The 17,448-nt window shown below is 33.1% G+C and overlaps 1 protein-coding gene and 2 pseudogenes across 1 annotated transcript; 2 read left to right on the top strand and 1 right to left on the bottom strand.

Moving 5' to 3' along the window:
• The first annotated feature begins 5,563 nt into the window (after window positions 1–5,563).
• LOC120118991 lies at window positions 5,564–8,426 on the top strand (annotated as a pseudogene).
• LOC120119081 lies at window positions 7,998–8,744 on the top strand (annotated as a pseudogene).
• Window positions 8,745–9,634: 890 nt separating this feature from the next.
• Window positions 9,635–11,534, bottom strand: LOC120118992 (peroxidase 51-like). The gene is made up of 4 exons (XM_039138904.1): window positions 11,283–11,534; window positions 10,982–11,182; window positions 10,723–10,888; window positions 9,635–10,493 (listed from the first exon to the last, which is right to left on the bottom strand). Exons 1-4 carry the CDS (start codon window positions 11,499–11,501, stop codon window positions 10,087–10,089), a joined length of 993 nt encoding a protein of 330 aa, XP_038994835.1. The 5' UTR covers window positions 11,502–11,534; the 3' UTR covers window positions 9,635–10,086.
• Window positions 11,535–17,448: the final 5,914 nt, after the last annotated feature.

The following is a 17,448-nucleotide window of genomic DNA, read 5'->3' as shown; positions in this document are numbered from 1 at the left end:
ATTCTAAAAAGCATTCCCATAATCCTATCCCATATAGCAAAGTAATAGTTAATAGTAGTTTGGAAAAACTATGATCCATATGGTCCCTGTTTCTGGTAATCATATGGTCACTTGCTCACAATGGTTTGTAAGCGTGTTCATCGGATTCTTAGGGATGCCAATGGCTGCCGCCTTAAAGACGATAGCGGTATGAGCTACAATAAACCAAAATCTTATCACTTTGTTAAAGATGAAATCAATCTTGACCTCCATTGCTTTTCTTGTTAATCCACTGTCTGAATCAGCTGGCACTGCAGCCGCAGCAATACTCGACGGTGGACAATCCTCCGAATTGATTTCCGCAATGAAAACAGAGAGTTTAAGTTCATAGTTTCACTGGAAATTGCAAACTTTTCCGATGAAGCACCGTTGATGATAGCTGTGATTAGTTCAAAAGCTCTGGAGATCAATCCTCTGGGGTTGGATTCACCATGAAATCTTCTGATGAAGTAATGCAGATAAGAGAAAGGTGCAACGGGATTCATCTTCCATTCCAACGTGCTGAGTGAGTTCCAATAACTCTATTCTTTGAATCACTTTCTTCTCAAATTATCTTTTGTATGGAACTCTGATAAAACAGGTACTGTGCATTCTTCCATTTTTGCTGCCAATGATAAGCAAGCTATCCACAACAATTGAAAACCCTTATTTCAAACAAAAACAACAAACCACGTTGTTCGTTGTTTAGATGATTATGAGTTAACCATTTATATGATCTCATTAAATCAAATTCGAAATCCTTTAACCGAGTTAACGCAGTCCTTGTTCTTGGGTACACCATGGCCCATGCAATAAGAGTACGTATCAACTTTCTATGCAAAAATGGATCTTTTTAGGACCTTTTAAATACAAAATGTCAAATTTACATAAATATTCCTTATTTTTCATTTAACTGAATTAATAATGACATCAAAACCAAAGCAAAAGCTTTAGTGTCATTATAGATACAAATGCCGCTGGTATTACTCAAAAGCAAATATAATGTCTTCTTCAAAAGGCTTCGTTCTCCTTCCCATTCATAGAACCAATATGCCTGTTTTTCATATGAAGCATAGATATTTGTTGTTATAGTTTTAAAACAACATTCCCAGAATCCCATCCCATATAGCAAAATAGTGCTTAATAGCATAGAAAAAATATGATCCATTTTTTAAAGAGAAAATCGCCTCAGTGACCAAAAATGTCTTATAATATACGATTTTAACCAACTTTTTTTGGATTTGCCAAAATGACCAACAAAATCGCAACTCGATTTAGAAAATCGCAACGCTGAAAAGAAAATCGCAACGCGATTCCAAGAATCGCAACGCGATCTTCCAAGAATCGCAATGCGATAGTCTACAGTGTCGTTGCGATTTTCCAATTCGCGTTGCGAGAGTGTACAGTGTCGTTGTGATAGTTAAAAAAAATAGTTAAAAGATTTTGTTTCTTAAGAATTTTCTCTAAAAAGATAGTATCCGCGCGGACGTGTCGAAGACACGTATTACCACGACCACGACCACGACCACGAGACGGCGGCGGCGGCGGCGCGCGAGAGTCCCCCTTGTCCTCTTTCACTCAACAAGGAAGTGCAAAATACAAGCCTTAAATACCATTCCCAATAGTATTTCCAATACTATGTGGGATTGAGCATTACCAACACTTGTTCCAAATATCATTATTCTTCATAAGTTATCATCCATTACAATATGAATTAGTCGTGTTAATGAACCAATATACCTCATTAATATATGGTATTGTTGAACAAAAGAATGATGATGATGATCTTATTAAAGACCATCTAATACGAAAGAATCCAATGCATAACCGATACCTTATTGTGAAACTAATTCACATAGAGGTTGTACGTGAAAAAAAAATCTTTTACTTTTATAGTAAATATCTATCTCAATAATTTTAATATAAAAAATATATTTTTTATTTAATAATAGAATTATTTCATGTATTTATCAAGTTATAATTTTAAATACTTATTAAAATGAATTAATTTATTATCGATAATTCATATTGTAATGGATGATAACTTATGAAGAATAATGATATTGGGAACAAGTGTTGGTAATGCTCAATCCCACATAGTATTGAAAACACTATTGGGAATTATATTTAAGGCTTGTATTTTGCACTTCCTTGTTGAGTGAAAGAGAACAAGGGGGACTCTCGCGCGCCGCCGCCGCCGTCTCGTCTCGGGTCGTGGTCGTGGTCGTGGTCGTGGTCGTGGTCGTGGTCGTGGTCGTGGTCGTGGTCGTGGTCGTGGTCGTGGTAATGGTAATGGTAATACGTGTCTTCGACACGTCCGCGCGGACACTATCTTTTTAGAGAAACAAATGTTTTTTTATTTTCAACGTTGCGATTCTATAAATCGCATTGCGATTCTCTCAGTCGCATTGCGATTTTCTTCTAAATCGCGTTGCGACTCTCTCAATCGCATTGCGATTCTCTCAGTCGCATTGCGATTTTCTTTTGACCGTTGCGATTTTCTTTTTAACGTTGCGATTTTCTAAATCGCGATGTGCGATTTTATTGGTCATTTTGGCAAATCCAAAAAAAATTGGTTAAAATCGTATATTATAAGGTATTTTTGGTCACTGAGGCGATTTTCTCTTTTTTAAAAGAAAAATGGTCCCTGTTTCTGGCAATCCTACGATTAGTTTATAAAAGTTGAAGAGATCAAAACCTGATTTGAAAGCTCTGAATACAAGTCGTCATGGAGGAATTTCTTAGAAGGTTAAAGCTGAAAGGTTGCAGCTTGAGACAATGCTAGTAAGTGAGCTCTTACCTAATCTTTCTGTCTCTTCTGAGGATACTAAGAAAGATGTTGCAGAATTAAGAGAATGCTGAAACCAGCGCAAAAGGCTAGAGTAAAATGGATACGTGAGATGGATTTTTTTTCTAAGCACAAGGGAAATTGACTGAATTCTTTTGATCAAATAGATTACTTGAGAACCAATCAAGTGATTTATTGATCAAATAGATTATTTACTCGTGTGTAAACATGAAACCAGATGAATAGAGTGAGATAAATAGAAGAAGAAAGTTTGTTAAGGCTTGTATGAACAGTTTTTTTTTTAAGACAAATTCGTCTTCTCCTCGTTGTTTTGAGTAACGTTCAAGATACAACAACAAACGATCACAACAGTAAGCGCAATCTTAGTGATTAATCGAACAAATTCTTCCTTTCTCTATCACCTGAAAAAACGAATCTGGAAGAAATTCTCTAAGTATTTTTCTCTTCCAACTTTGTGAGTTGTGTCTAAGATTTGTGCCTTAAGTGGCCTATTTATAGAGGAGGATAAATAATCAAAAGGTTAAGACCTTAGGTTAAGACCTTTTTGATGAATAGTTAAAATCATTTGATGATGAGATTTGTTGAAAGTTAATAGGAATAATTGAATGAATGTAACTTTAAACAAAAAAAAAATAAGTATATTCATTAAGTGATATCATTTACTATAAAAGTATGTTCACTAAGTGACATAATTTATTATAAATAACATTAATTTTATTCAATTATTTATTATTTTTCCAACAATCCCTCACATGAATAAAAGTGATGGTTCAAAACTGATTCGATATGATGATAGACAATATTTGCAAAGGATAAGTAGGCATCCCCTTTGAACATTTCCTTATGAAAATATGTTTACTTTACTAGCTGTCCAGTAGACGTGATGTCCTTAAACTGTCATACCATTTGTGTAAGCGATGACATATATCACACAAATATTTTTCTGACAGGAATTTGATTCTTATGGTGTGCATATAGCCGTGGACATCTCATGATTCTGCAAAAGCTTGCAGAATTATGCCTGAACAATCTCCTTGAATCGACTTCAATTTATTCTCACATAGGTGACTTATGATATTCGATTCACGGAAACACATATTGGTCATTAAAACATTGTCTAACTTCTTTTTTACATTTTAGTCACTTTTGTTGAAAAATGTGTTGAATTTATTGATGAATTTAATAATTGAATTTTTCTTAAATATGAAATATCTATTTAAATATTTTGGATTAAAAAAATATTGTGTAGATTCTTTATATTTCAAATATTAATAGGATAATGTTCTATTTGTAAGATTCTAAATTATTTTTTAGTAGTTTCGAATTGACTCGGGAAATATATGGATCACGTGGAGTTTGTAATTTATACAACACCATAATAATAGTGTTGTGCACACTATTGACCAATTAATGTTTCAATTTACTCAACACCATAATCGTTTCTTACTATCTTAATGATTTTATTAAGTTAATTTTCAACTTCGAATTTATAGAGAATATATTTCTCTATAACTTCACTTTTGCTCTTTAGTAAATATATAACAATACTTTTTACTATCACCAATAAAAGTAATAAAAATATATAGCAAATATATAACAATACTTTTTGCTATCATCAATAATTCTAATATTTTAACAATGGATGCAGTGACGGAGCCATAACTTGGTGAAGTTGGACACATGCTCATCCTGAAATACAAATTTTCTTCGATTAATTACATATTTTACTGATTGTGCTCACCCTGAAATTTTTCGTGTCATCCTGAAATATGAGTTTTTTCGATTAATTACTTATTTTATGGACAATGCACACTGGGAGTACTAAATGAGTTGAGCAGCTAAAACTCGACTCAGTCAAAACTCTGGTTGAGAAGCTAAAAAATATTTCTGGATCTGTAATTGAATGGATGACTATAATATAATATTAGCTACAATTTTAGAAAAAATAATTATATAATTAAAATGAAAGAAAAATAATAGCAGTAATTAAGGTATTAAACGTGTATTTTAACCTTGGATAATCTACTAAAAGTGTTAGTAACAAATCAAAATCAGTTAATATGTTGTAGTGAGAATGTGAGAGGAGATTAAAACGCGGGAAATCCAGCGCATGAGAAGAAGTTGGGGAAATGTCGTGGAACTGAGTTAGCGATATTTCTGGGGAGTTGATGGTGACAGAAAGGAGCAGACTGGAATTTCAAAGCAGCCCGTTTCTCATTTCTCTCTAACCTCTTCGTCTAAGCTCTTGCCACTAGCGGCGGCGCTTCAAATCGGTGTTTGTTCGTCTGGAATGGCATATTCCGGCACTGTTTAAATTTGTCTCTTTTTTTACTGCTACACATTTTTAGCTGGAGACGGACCAATCGGTGTTCGCCTTTTCCATTTCCCCTCTCCATTGAACAATTACGTTAGGATTGTTAATTTAATCTTGTTGAATTTGCATTTCCGTGATTCGTCTAGTTTTGATTTGATTAAAAATGTTCGGTGAAGATAATTTGTTTTAGTTTTCATTTTTTGAAAGTGTTTCAATTCCATGAATTCTTAGATCGTTTTGACGACGGTGATTAGTTTTTTTGTTTTTCCTTTTTAGTACATAAGAAATTTCAGCTCAGTTGGTAGAGTGCTCTTAACCTTCTTATCGTGGATCGATTCCGTGAACAATTTATAATTTTGACTGTAAACTGCTTTTGGTGTTGGTACCCATTACATATGAAAATAGGGTCAGTTAATTTTTTATTTGAATACTTTGCACTTTTTTCATATAATCTTCTGCTAGATTTGCTTTGCAAATTGTGACAGATAAATACTTTTCTTTTTGGATTGCTTATCAAATCTATGCTATTTCATTATTTTCAGATTCAAGAATAAAAAATCCCGTGTTAAATCCTTCCAAAAGGGAAGTGAATTTGACGGATGGCAGTTGTTACGAAGCAATCTCATGAAGGTAGCAATGATGTTCCTCCAACGCCACCTCCATTACCAGGCCCGGCTACAAACTGTCAGCGGAAGGGGTTATTTACGATGAGCAGTGGATCGGTAGCAAAAGGAAACAGCTATTTGTCGACATCCACGAGAGATATGTGTGATAACCTCTTTGATGGAGGCTTTAGGGCCGATGTTATCATTAGTACTGATAATGGCGGAATCATCTACGCACATACTTCTGTTTTTGTAAGTCCCTCCCTCTATTCCCATTTCTGATTTTGATGATAGTAAAGGCCCCTTTATCTGTGTCTTTTTCAAATCAAGCTGTTTTAACTGTATAAGAAAGTAGATCAAATAATTACTATTTAACAATGCTGAGTTGCTGAAATGGTATCTTAATTTATCAATTCAATCTGTTCACTTGATATTTGCCTACAGGGCATGGCTTCTCCTGTCTTACGAGGCATGCTGAAACAAGCAAAAGGCTCTGGTTGTAAGATGTCAATTTCAATCCCTGGCGTTCAGCATGATGCAGTTCGGGTTTTCATCCGGTTCTTGTACTCTTCCTGGTAATTACCCTTTCCACGTAAGATATTTTGCCGAACACAGTTTGAAAACCAGTAGAATAATTGGAAAACAGTTAGCTTGATACTTTGAGGGACTTTAAAGTTTTGTGGGAAAATTGACAACAACAACAACAAAACCTTATTCCCATATGCAATGGGGTAAGGGGAGGTAGGGTTGTAGGTTGCCCCCAATGTCAGGTTGAGAGCAGCTTCCGTGGAATACCTCCAGCAGTCAGAAAATTAAAACAGTTCTTTAAACACGTCTACTTTCATTTATAAATGCCAAACTAAATTGAAGGTAAAATTAGTGAGACTGCCTCTGATATATTGTGGCTGAATCATGCTACTATGTGCTAATTGTAATTGGTTTTTATTTGTAGTTATGAGCAAGAAGAAATGAAGGAACTTGTTGTGAGCAACAACTAGAGGATGGCTTGCTTACACTAGAAAATGTTGTTGACGTCTTCCAGCTTTCTTTACTTTGCGATGCACCTCGGCTCGCACTGATTAGTCACCGTATGATCCTAAGGAACTTCAATGCTGTTTCTGCAACTGAAGGATAGAATGCCATGAAGAAGAGTTATCCATTACTAGAAAAGGAAATTTTGGAATCCATGATTTATGAAGAAAATGTATGGATATTTCTTTTTAAGGTTGCTTCCCATTTTTATCAACACTTTGGTCTTAAACACTAAACCCAATGGTAAATGTAATTTCCTAGATGCGAAAAGAGAAAATCAGAGGATCAAACGAGCGGAAGATCTACCTTCAATTATATGAAGCAATGGAGGCTCTTATTCACATTTGCAGAGATGGTTGCAGATCCATTGGTCCATATGATACGGATTTTAAAGAGGACCAGAAACCTTGCACTTATGCAGCTTGCAAAGGGATAGAATTGCTTGTTCGCCATTTCGCCGGTTGCAAGTTGAGAGTCCCTGGAGGCTGCATCCATTGCAAAAGAATGTGGCAACTACTGGAGTTACACGCTCGCCTCTGTGCGGATCCAAGCTTGTGCAGAGTTCCTTTGTGCATGTAATCAAGACCTCTCTTTTTCTTTCTCTCTTGCAACATGCTTGATGTCAATTTTGTTCACAAACATAACTAATCTAATCTGCATAAATTAACAATATATCCAGTTTTATATATTACTGATGATATAGAATATTGAAACCCAACTTTTGATTTCAGGAATTTCAAAGAGAAGATCAAGAAACAAGGTAAGAAGGATGTCATCAAATGGAAAATGCTAGTGAAAAAGATGTTGAGCATAAAGAGAATTGGAGATGCACGATTCTTTCTGTCCTTGAATTCCATTTCTTCGTGATAAATCAAAGTTCTAGCTATAGAAGGTTCAAGCCACCTGCTACCCTTCTAGACTCGATCAAACTCTGAGGTACTTTTTAATACTTAAATATTAGTATATAAAATATATAATTGTAAAATGGGCTAATGGGTGTTTGGATATGAAAATTAGAGAAAATCCAAATCACAACCTGACCAGTGTGGGTTAAACTAAATCCCAATGCGGATGGTTTATTTTATTTGTAGATTTGATTTTAACTTTTTGTACCATTTGATATGCAAATTACAAAAGCAAAGATCCATTCTTCCTAAACGTTGGTTTTCTTCTAGTTGTTGGTAAACTCTAACCCCCAACAAGTAATGGCAAATATTAGATGGGATGGTTTTGCAGAATGATTGAAGATGTTCGGTTCAGGTAGGTGAAATGAAAGGTTGGCCAAATCTTGGAAGTACCTAATTGAAAGATCTGATTTGCAAGACTTCTTTCTTTCAGTTTATTTTAGCTACCCTAAAATAATAATAAAATGATGTCACAATCATCAATATGACATGCGGTCATGCCTCTTATATGTTCGACTTTAAGAACGTATAAAAGGCACGACCGAAATTGTTGAGTGCCATCTGAGTGTTAGTATACTATGGAAGTTTTTGTTCATATAATCTGTTGTCAAATCGACTGCTAACCTAGACAAGATGGGGCTCCTAAACTTCATGAACAGAGTGCTACTGAATTGCTTTCATCGAGTAGCCGACTGCCTGGTTCTGTGGAGGATGGAGAAGAGGTTAATCAAGCTGCAGGAAGTCCAAGCATTCAGAGTAGGAGTCCTGTTAGAGCCCTGCTTGGCATCTCTTTTAATGCTAAAGGAATGTGGAGAGTTACTTGGGACGGGTTGGAATCTGCTTCTGAGACTTGTTATTGCAGAGGTGAACTGCCTGATAGTAGTTCTTTCAGGAAGAGGTTGGAACAGAGGTTGGAATTGGAGGGATTAAGCATCTCAGTAGATTATGCTGATGTGTTGAACATTAGTCTTGATGTCTTTGTGTAGAGATTGTTAAGTCCATGCTTGGAACTAACTGGTTCGAGATCTACAGAAAAACTCATCGAGCAAGGTCGTAGTTAGTCCATTGCCTCTTTGAATGGAATGCAACATGTGAAATTTGCCCGAAAACAAAGTCTGCACATTTCTACATCAATGTTAGACGTTCAAGTCGTAGTGGAGCTAAACCCCCTCATTCTTGGAGTAGACTGGCCAGCACAACTTGAGAAAATTTCCCTGCTTGCCTCAGAAGAGTGAACGATGACTTGAATTGGATCAGGTTCTATCTCGGGCAATTTTGCGACATTTCAATTTTAAAGTCCAGTCTAGCGTAGATCTTGGTTGTACCATTTTTATATAACAGATGAAGTAAATAATTATAAAGGCTACAAGGGTTTCAGATCAATCTAATTAGATTGTATATAAGTCAAGACATTGATCCCCGAGGCGTGCAACTATATCTACACTTTGTAGGAATCTACCAGTCACAGGTTAGCAAATATCTCACTCTGATACGTATAGTTTTCTGTTAGCTTTATTGAACACTTATTTTTTTAATAATGAAGGTGATCTTTGAGTTTTTGGGCCTGCTATTGTTGATCTAATCATGAGCTTTAATCATCTACCATACTTTTTTCATCTGATATGACCAATCATTTTCGGATTGTTTACTTACGGTTGTGCAATAATAAACTCATTTATGTAGTGATGTGCATGGATATAAATGTGTTTCGTTCCTTATATCGGAACCATACCAGTAGAGTGTGGAAATCATTTGTTTCAAAGGAGCTGTATATCCTTACATGAGATTGAATGCTTTTCACTTATTTTCTTCTGCTTGCCCCTTCTATGGCATGCCAGATTCACCTGCATGGGGTCATGGATGAAACCATAGAGGACATGGTTTTTATATGAACCATTTGTGTTACTATCTTGCATATGTTGAAAGGAAGAAACAAATGGTTCTAACTTGATATCTCAAACTAGGTAGTCTTATGGTGTGCATATTTCTATAGGCAACGATTCATTCATGCACTTTACATGTCTAGCTCTGCTCATAGATTTACATATCGTTTACTTTTCCATAGCTCAGATCGATTAGCATGTAAAGTCACTATGAGTGCATTGTTTATCTGTCAGTGATTCAGTTTGAATGGCTAAGGTTCATCTGGCATGCTTTGAGGTTGATTCGTTTTAGGAAGATTATATCTTGTATTTATGTTCGGATAGTGACATCCTAGGTCAAGCAACGTTGATTTGTTGTCGTCACCCCGTCACTTTTATTCCTCGACTTTTATGAAAATTTAAAGGAAACCCCTTATCTAACTTATTACAGTGCCAAGTAATCTCATCAGAAGCTAAACAATACTTGTCCCAGAACCTGAAAAATTATCTACCAACAGTTCAATACCTCTGAGAAACATTATCAGTTAAAAGCATCACACCTTGTACGGATGTTCCCGTTCCTCCCCGTCTTAACACCTACACGGCCGAGCTTAGTAATGGCAGTGATAAACGCTTTGTTAAAAGCATTTGAATTGGTGGCCCAGGCATTTACGAGAGGCTTAGACCTCCGGTCCGTGAATAAAACCTGGTCGGAGGTAAACAGACCCTTGCCTTGCTGCAAGTTCTTGAAGTAAACATTGTCGAAAGTCCTGGGTGTGTTCGGGTCCATGTTGATGGCTACCCGGGGATCAACATTCCTGGGACACATCTGTTTAAGTTGGGTCGCATACGCCCGGTTGAGTGTCGGGTCCACCGGGTTTTGACGGCTGAAGTTGTATATCCTGTTTGAAAACTTACTGCAATGGGAGAATCCGACGCTGTGTGCACCTGCAAAAATATAAAACAAGGACCCTTAAGTAAAACCCAAACAGAATCACGAGAATAGGTGGGTAACTAAAACATAATTTACCCTCTAAAGTCTTTTCGGCACGGCCACATGGCTATAAGAATATATCCCTTCAAAGATTTTTTTAACATTAATATATAATCAGAAACATATTTGAAATATATTCCTATCCAGCAGTACACTCTGATGCGAGTAATATTAATATAATACCTGAAAGAGCAACCATGTCTGTTTGGGAGAGTCCATGGGCTGCAAACAAAGAATTGAGTTGATTCAAGTTGAAAGAAGGTTGAGGCAGCTTTCCATTGACACTACCAGCTGTGGACCTTAACCCATCCAATCTCCCCAATTCAACAGCATAAGATGGTCCACCTGACTGCAATTTTCATCACGTTTCACCAATATGATCAACATTTCTTCTTTACATCGATTGAAAATATAATGCTAACGGACATGGGGGAATACAAACCAGAGCAATAACATCCCGAGTTGCCATTGCCAATATATCAGCACAAGAAACCTTGTTTCTGCAACCAGGAACCGCGTCCACAGCTTGTTTTGCTTTGATCACTGTGTCGAATCCGTCTCCGGCTAATGACAGGTTATCGGGGTGGTCCTTCTCCGCTGTATTGCCACCTGTGGATTGAATGATTACCGAAGCATCACATCCCTGTTAAGCAAAAAGGAAAGCCAAGAAAACAAGAAGATTAAACATCAATAACTCACTCCAACATGGAGAAGAAACCTCGAAAGGGTGTTCTCAAAAGAACCTGGACAAAGCAATCATGGAAGAAGAGACGAAGGGTTGCAGGGGCAGTGACAAAAGTTTGTCTTAATTTCTGAGTAACTGCATTTCTAACAATGGATTCTACGTTGGGACAAGTCTTAGCATAGTAATTTCGTCTTAGTTGAGCGGATGATGTCTGAGGGAGCAAAAATAAACTAAGAGAGAGCGACAACACGAGTAGAACGTTAATGAACCGAGTCATCTGATATGGAATTTGAGTAATTGCAGGGAGGTTGATTGTGAAGAGAGTTATTTAAAGAGACCAAGTTTGGCGAATGATAATGTAAAAAAAATGTAGAAGGAAGAAGTTTCCAAGTGGTATAGAGAAGCCAGCTGGATGGGAATCTTTTTGAACAGCAAAAATGATGAGTGTGCAATGTGACAAGGTTTCGAAAGGGAGGTTGATGTGTTCTTTTGTATGGTTTCTTCAATGGCCGCCTTTGTTACGTTTTCATAATAATCAGTTAATAATCAGTTGATCTAATGGAATAAGATATTAAATTATTTAAACATGAGTTAGAAATTCGAATCTTGATTCTTTACGAATAGAACAAATTAAATTAAAAGAATTATTCTCATATTAATCCAGACCTAATCAATAAATCAGATATCAACAGTTGAATAAAAAAAAATACATGTTCTCGTATTATGAACTTCAAAACCATCCAAAAACGTGGCATGCACGTCAAGACTTTTGTGTCTGTGTGCTTCCACGACTAGAAATAGTAAAATTCTCCATGAATCTACGTACTATAGTAAAATCCAATAAATTTATATTAAAAAAAACAAGTATATTATATTAAAATATTCTAAATAAAATAAGATTCATTAATTGATCAAATGGTCAGTGATATTTATGTTTTCTCATTTTATGTAAGTTCAAATTTCGATATTTGTCTATGTTATATTTTGACCCAAATTGTAATTGATAATTAAATTGAATTTTATTATATAATTTTAGTGGTTAAAGATTTAGTTAAGTTTATTTAATAAAATAAATATTTATTTTAGACATGAATTCTTATTCAAAAGGAATTCTTGGTGATAGTATTGACTTTATAAATAGGGTTATGAGTGAGAATTTCTTTGGAAAGATATAATTCTTTTTGGGGCTTATGTTGTAAAGATAATTATGTAAAGATGTTGGAAGTGTTTTTAGAATACACCAAGTTTTGATATCCATATCGCAATTTAGGATACACAGGATATCATGTATTTATACTTCTCTTGTTCTCTATGTTTATAATAAATTATTATTTATCTTACCCGTGAAGGTAGACAAGACCGAACCACGTTAAATCTTGTTTTCTTTGCATGTGATATTTTAGAGTTTATATCGCTTTCATAGTTATTTTATAGTGAATTAGCAAGTCTCAAATTGTTATTCTCTAAACGTAATAATTCTTTACAAATCAAAGAAATTAAACAAAACAACTCGGTGAAGATTCGATAAGATTATTGCAAGTTTTTATGAAAGGGATAGGTAAATAGATGGTGAGGAGATTATGGTTAGGTTAAAACTTAAATTTGAAAATATTGACGATGTCTTTCATAAAATAAACGTATGATTAGACTAATTAATCAAAGCATCTTTCTGATTTTTCATGGCTATTGTACCTGTTAATAACGTGAAGAGTTTATACTCAAGTGGGAAAGTGACACATGGGGGGGGGGGAAATAATAAATTATTAACAAATAAAAACAACTACTCATGGAGTCATGGAGAAGACTAGAATTTCTTAACTTTCCACATTTACGAAATGGAATCACTCTCTTTATCCCTTTTTTTTTCTTGAAGTTCGGTTGGTAGGATGGATAAAATAATGAAAAGTTAAAAATTTATTACGAAAAAATAAGAATAAAAAATTATGATTTGTGAGTACACTTTATTATAAATTAAGGTGTAATAATAGAATAATAAAAACATGACAATATAATAAAATAAAAATATTTATATTTCTAGTTTATGAAAAAATATTAGATGAACTTAGTTCATCACGTCATCCGTGGTTCTAACTAATAATATTTTTCCGTTTTATTTTTTTCTAAGGTGAAACATACATCTTTCCTACGTGTAAATAAATAGTCATTCAGAAGTTATTTTAAAATTAATGGATGCGATTCACTTGAATTATGAATAACTTGATGAATCGGGTTCATAAAATAATTTTTCTAACTTAGGGAGTTGTAGACATAATTTCAGACTAATCCTCAAGGGGCCATGCATTATTATAGTATTAAATTAATGGGTACGGTTGGAAAAGTAAAAGAACTGGGGATATGATGGCTATTATAATTGGGCTACTCATGCACGTAACCTTTCTTCGCCCTTACTTTTATGTGAGAAAGGATTCTACTTTCCCTTTGTCGGGGAATTTAATAATATTTTGGTTTATATAAAAATAAATATTTAAATTTAAAAAATATAAAAAATATTAAATATTTAATTAAATAGGGATCAAACTAAAAAAATAATAAGTTTGTGTTCTCAATTTTTTTTTCTAATTATAATTTAAGTCATTATAAGTTTAAATATTAGACAAATTAGAAGTTGTCTTTTGAGTTTTGATTTTTTTTATTTAAGGTGAATACAAATTAATATTTGTACAAAGACTTTCAACTATTTGACAATGAACGTTCATAACCCTAATTACGTGCTTGAACTCGGGACCTCAAGGATAGCAACAATCCCTTAATCACTAAGAACGCTTGGTTCATGCTGAATTTCAAGTGTAAATGCCTAATAAATCTTTATATTTTTCTTAAATAGTCTAATATTTCGACTTAACCAATATTTAATTTTGACTACGTCCCTACTATTTTCCCTACAACATGTTTTTAAATTAGGCAAGGCTGCCCTTTGTTTGGTGACACGTTCTTTTCTTTTGCATGCCCGCCTTCCTCTAATTTGAGTCAACTTTGAGATTTCATAAAATATATCCATAATTTTTTGGGTTGCACTTTACTTTTAAAGGTTTGCTTTGACTAGTACATTTGATTTTGGTAAATAAATCTTTTTAGTATAAATTTTTTAAATACATAAGGACTCTATCTTGAGACCTTGATTAAACGATATCAAACTGTTTAACACTTAAATCTACCCATCGATAAATATATCTATAACTTTAAGGATGTTTAATAGTAAAAATAATACTAATACAAAAAAAATTAAATTAGAATTTTAACAACAAATATGCAAATATGTTTTTTGTATACAGCTTGAGGCAACTGTTACGGCATTCTATTGATTTAATACAGAAATGTACACACACATATATATATAAGGAAAAGATCTAATTATATTGAAAATAGTCAATTTAGATTAATAGTATAGAATAAAAAGATATTTATAAAAAAATAAATTAATATCAGTCTCATAATTTTATTGATATAATAATTTTAAATCTGTGTAAAATTTTAAAAATATATACCATAAAAGTAGATCTTATTTTTATGGATGAGTATTGAATAGGATTGATTTTGGGTAGTTGAGTTAGCAGCGTTTTCATTAAAATAAACCCAAAAATTTATTAATTAAAAAATAGCTCACAAACAATATTTATTGGGAAAAACCCCTCAAACCGTATACGTGATGTTATTTTACGTTCTACAAAATACGTTTAAAGGACCTCATGTTTTATTGAGCGCGAGATCCATCAACTTTTAAGATAAACTCATTTAATTTTTGGATGAACAATACAATAAATGCATGAAACTCGCTTTTTGTATAACGCGAGACTTTAATATTTTTTTCGGAACGCAAGATTTGGAGGTCATTTTTCTAAATAAACTGATTGAAAGATATTTTTTTCAATTAATGTTGTATGGTGTTTATTCTTCTCATTAATTATTTTTTCAGGGTTTTTAAAATAAAAACATCGAGTTAGCACCTACATATCCGAAATGTAGCTCTTCTATTTTTGTAGGGTTCGAATCTTGGTCATTGTGCATGGAGCAAACTAGGTTGGGAGGCGCCCTCATAATGGACCTCTACAAAACCTGATATAAATTAGTCGGTCAATAGATCGGATACCAATGATTAATTAAAAAAATGATTCATTAAGATGAAGACAAAAAGAAATCCAACTGGGCAAGGCCAGCATAAATAAAATATTTTCTTCTCAATCTCATCCTTTATTATATATATATATATATATTGATAGACACGTAATCTTTTAAATTTAATTTTTGTTGTCAGCCACGTGAAATTATTGTCCATATATTCTACGTTAATCATATTATAATATTGACCGTATTTTTATTTTATGGAAAATGGACGGGCAATGTTAAAACGTGAATATTAATTAGGATAATAATCGATTAAACGTGGAATAGATGATGTGTTATTTTTCTTTCTTATTCAAAAATAAATAAATGTAATTGTCACGTATCACATGCATAATGTTGAATAGGGTAAAGGGAATTGAGGTGGCAATAATAGTCTCGTCGAAATAAACAAGTTAGACACGCATCAATCAATTATTAAGTGAAGAAAAAAATGTCCCTCTTAATTATGGGATTTAACCATTTTTTTTACAAAGAATCTTCCAATTACTTATAAGATTGTTATTATCACTAATGATAATAATTTTAAAAATAATTTAGATTAAATAAAGAAACTGGAATCAAAAGAAAAAAAAATTAAAAACGAAATTAGAACATTTGAAGTTAATAGAATGGAAATCAATAAACTGAAACATAAAGAATTTTTAACGGCACGGAGTGATTATAAGAGTAATGCTATATATTTGTTCATGACATTTTTTAATCATTGATAACATATATACTCTGCAAGCGCGATTACTTAAACAACATGACTTTAAAAAATATATTTTATTTTAACTACTGAAATCATCCAATAAGTTCATCTAAAAAAAAATTTAAAATGAAATTAGAACATTTGAAGCTAAATTAAATATGAGCTGTGAAGCAACATGAGGAAGACAGCTTTAACTGTAAGATTTGTTGTATTATGACAAACACATTTCTAATTGGAAGTCATTTGTGATTTATCCATTGAAAATTGAATTATTCTGTCAAAATAAGCGGCGTTGGGTGTTGATGGCTGCGGGTGAACCAGTCTTTCTGATACTAAGAACTGTCCTGCGTAAAACATGGGGTCGTTCAAGGCAACCAAGTCTGACGGGAAAACAGTTTGTGGCATAATCTGTAATTTATCTTGCCGTACGTTGCTCCAAATATAAATGCTATATTTTTATATTTTTTTCACAAGTATATATATGGTCCTTTGGTACTTAAAATCTCCTATCTAGTTCTACAAATATATTATATAAATATTTTAAAAATTTTAAAAATCGTCACAAGATAAAAATTAAAGTACGTTTGATTCACATAATGTAAGATTATCTATAGATTATGAAGTGTAAGATTTCGGTACCGCAATAAGAATGTTGGATCTTTTCTTTTCATTCATTTTACTAGAATGTGAAATTACGATGTTTAATAGAAGTAAGATTATTTAAAAATATATTTTATTAAATTATCATTGTTATATAATTTAATTTTTTAAAAATTAATTTCTTTAATATTTTTTATTCTCAATCTCCATAAAATTATGATAAATTATTATAATTATCATTGTTTAGGACTATATATTTAATGTTGAAAAAAATTATGAAGTATATTTACAATAGACTATCACATTAGCAAAGTTAATTACCAGATTAGCACTGCGATGATGAACAATCGTTTCTATAGGTTAAATGACGATATTAATGCAATTCAATGAACTCAAAGGCTAAAATAACATAAGAGTTAATTGCATCATATATCTCCAAACTATAACCCTCATTTCAAATTAATCCTTAAACTTTTAAATATTTTAATTTCATCCTCAAACTATGACTCTCACTCTAAATTGGTCCCCAAACTTTTGATTCTTCCAATTTTATCCCAAATTCATTCAAATATGTAATTAATTAGTTTCAGCAATATTTTATTTTCAAACATTTAATAAAACTTGACCTGGCGATTTTATTAACAAGGGATGTGATTTAGTGTGTGTGTGTCTATATATATATAATTTGGGATAAAATTGAAATGTTCAAAAAGTTTGGAGACCAAATTAGAATGAAAATCATAGTTTAAGGATGAAACTGAAATGTTCAATAGTTTGAGGACTAATCTAG

Source organism: Hibiscus syriacus, unplaced genomic scaffold (genome assembly GCF_006381635.1).
Source record: "Hibiscus syriacus cultivar Baekdansim isolate YM2019G1 unplaced genomic scaffold, ASM638163v2 tig00110330_pilon, whole genome shotgun sequence".
Taxonomy (NCBI): Eukaryota; Viridiplantae; Streptophyta; class Magnoliopsida; order Malvales; family Malvaceae; genus Hibiscus; species Hibiscus syriacus.
Note: the sequence above shows the minus strand (reverse complement) of the source record. Positions and strands in the feature narration are given on the sequence as shown.

Coding starts and splice junctions, on each gene's coding strand:
- LOC120118992 (XM_039138904.1), bottom strand. CDS start 11,501: ATGACTCGGTTCATTAACGTTCTACTCGTGTTGTCGCTCTCTCTTAGT. Junction 10,889..10,981: donor CTCGGGATGTTATTGCTCTG/GTTTGTATTCCC, acceptor TGAAAATTGCAG/TCAGGTGGACCATCTTATGC. Junction 10,494..10,722: donor AGACATGGTTGCTCTTTCAG/GTATTATATTAA, acceptor ATATTTTTGCAG/GTGCACACAGCGTCGGATTC.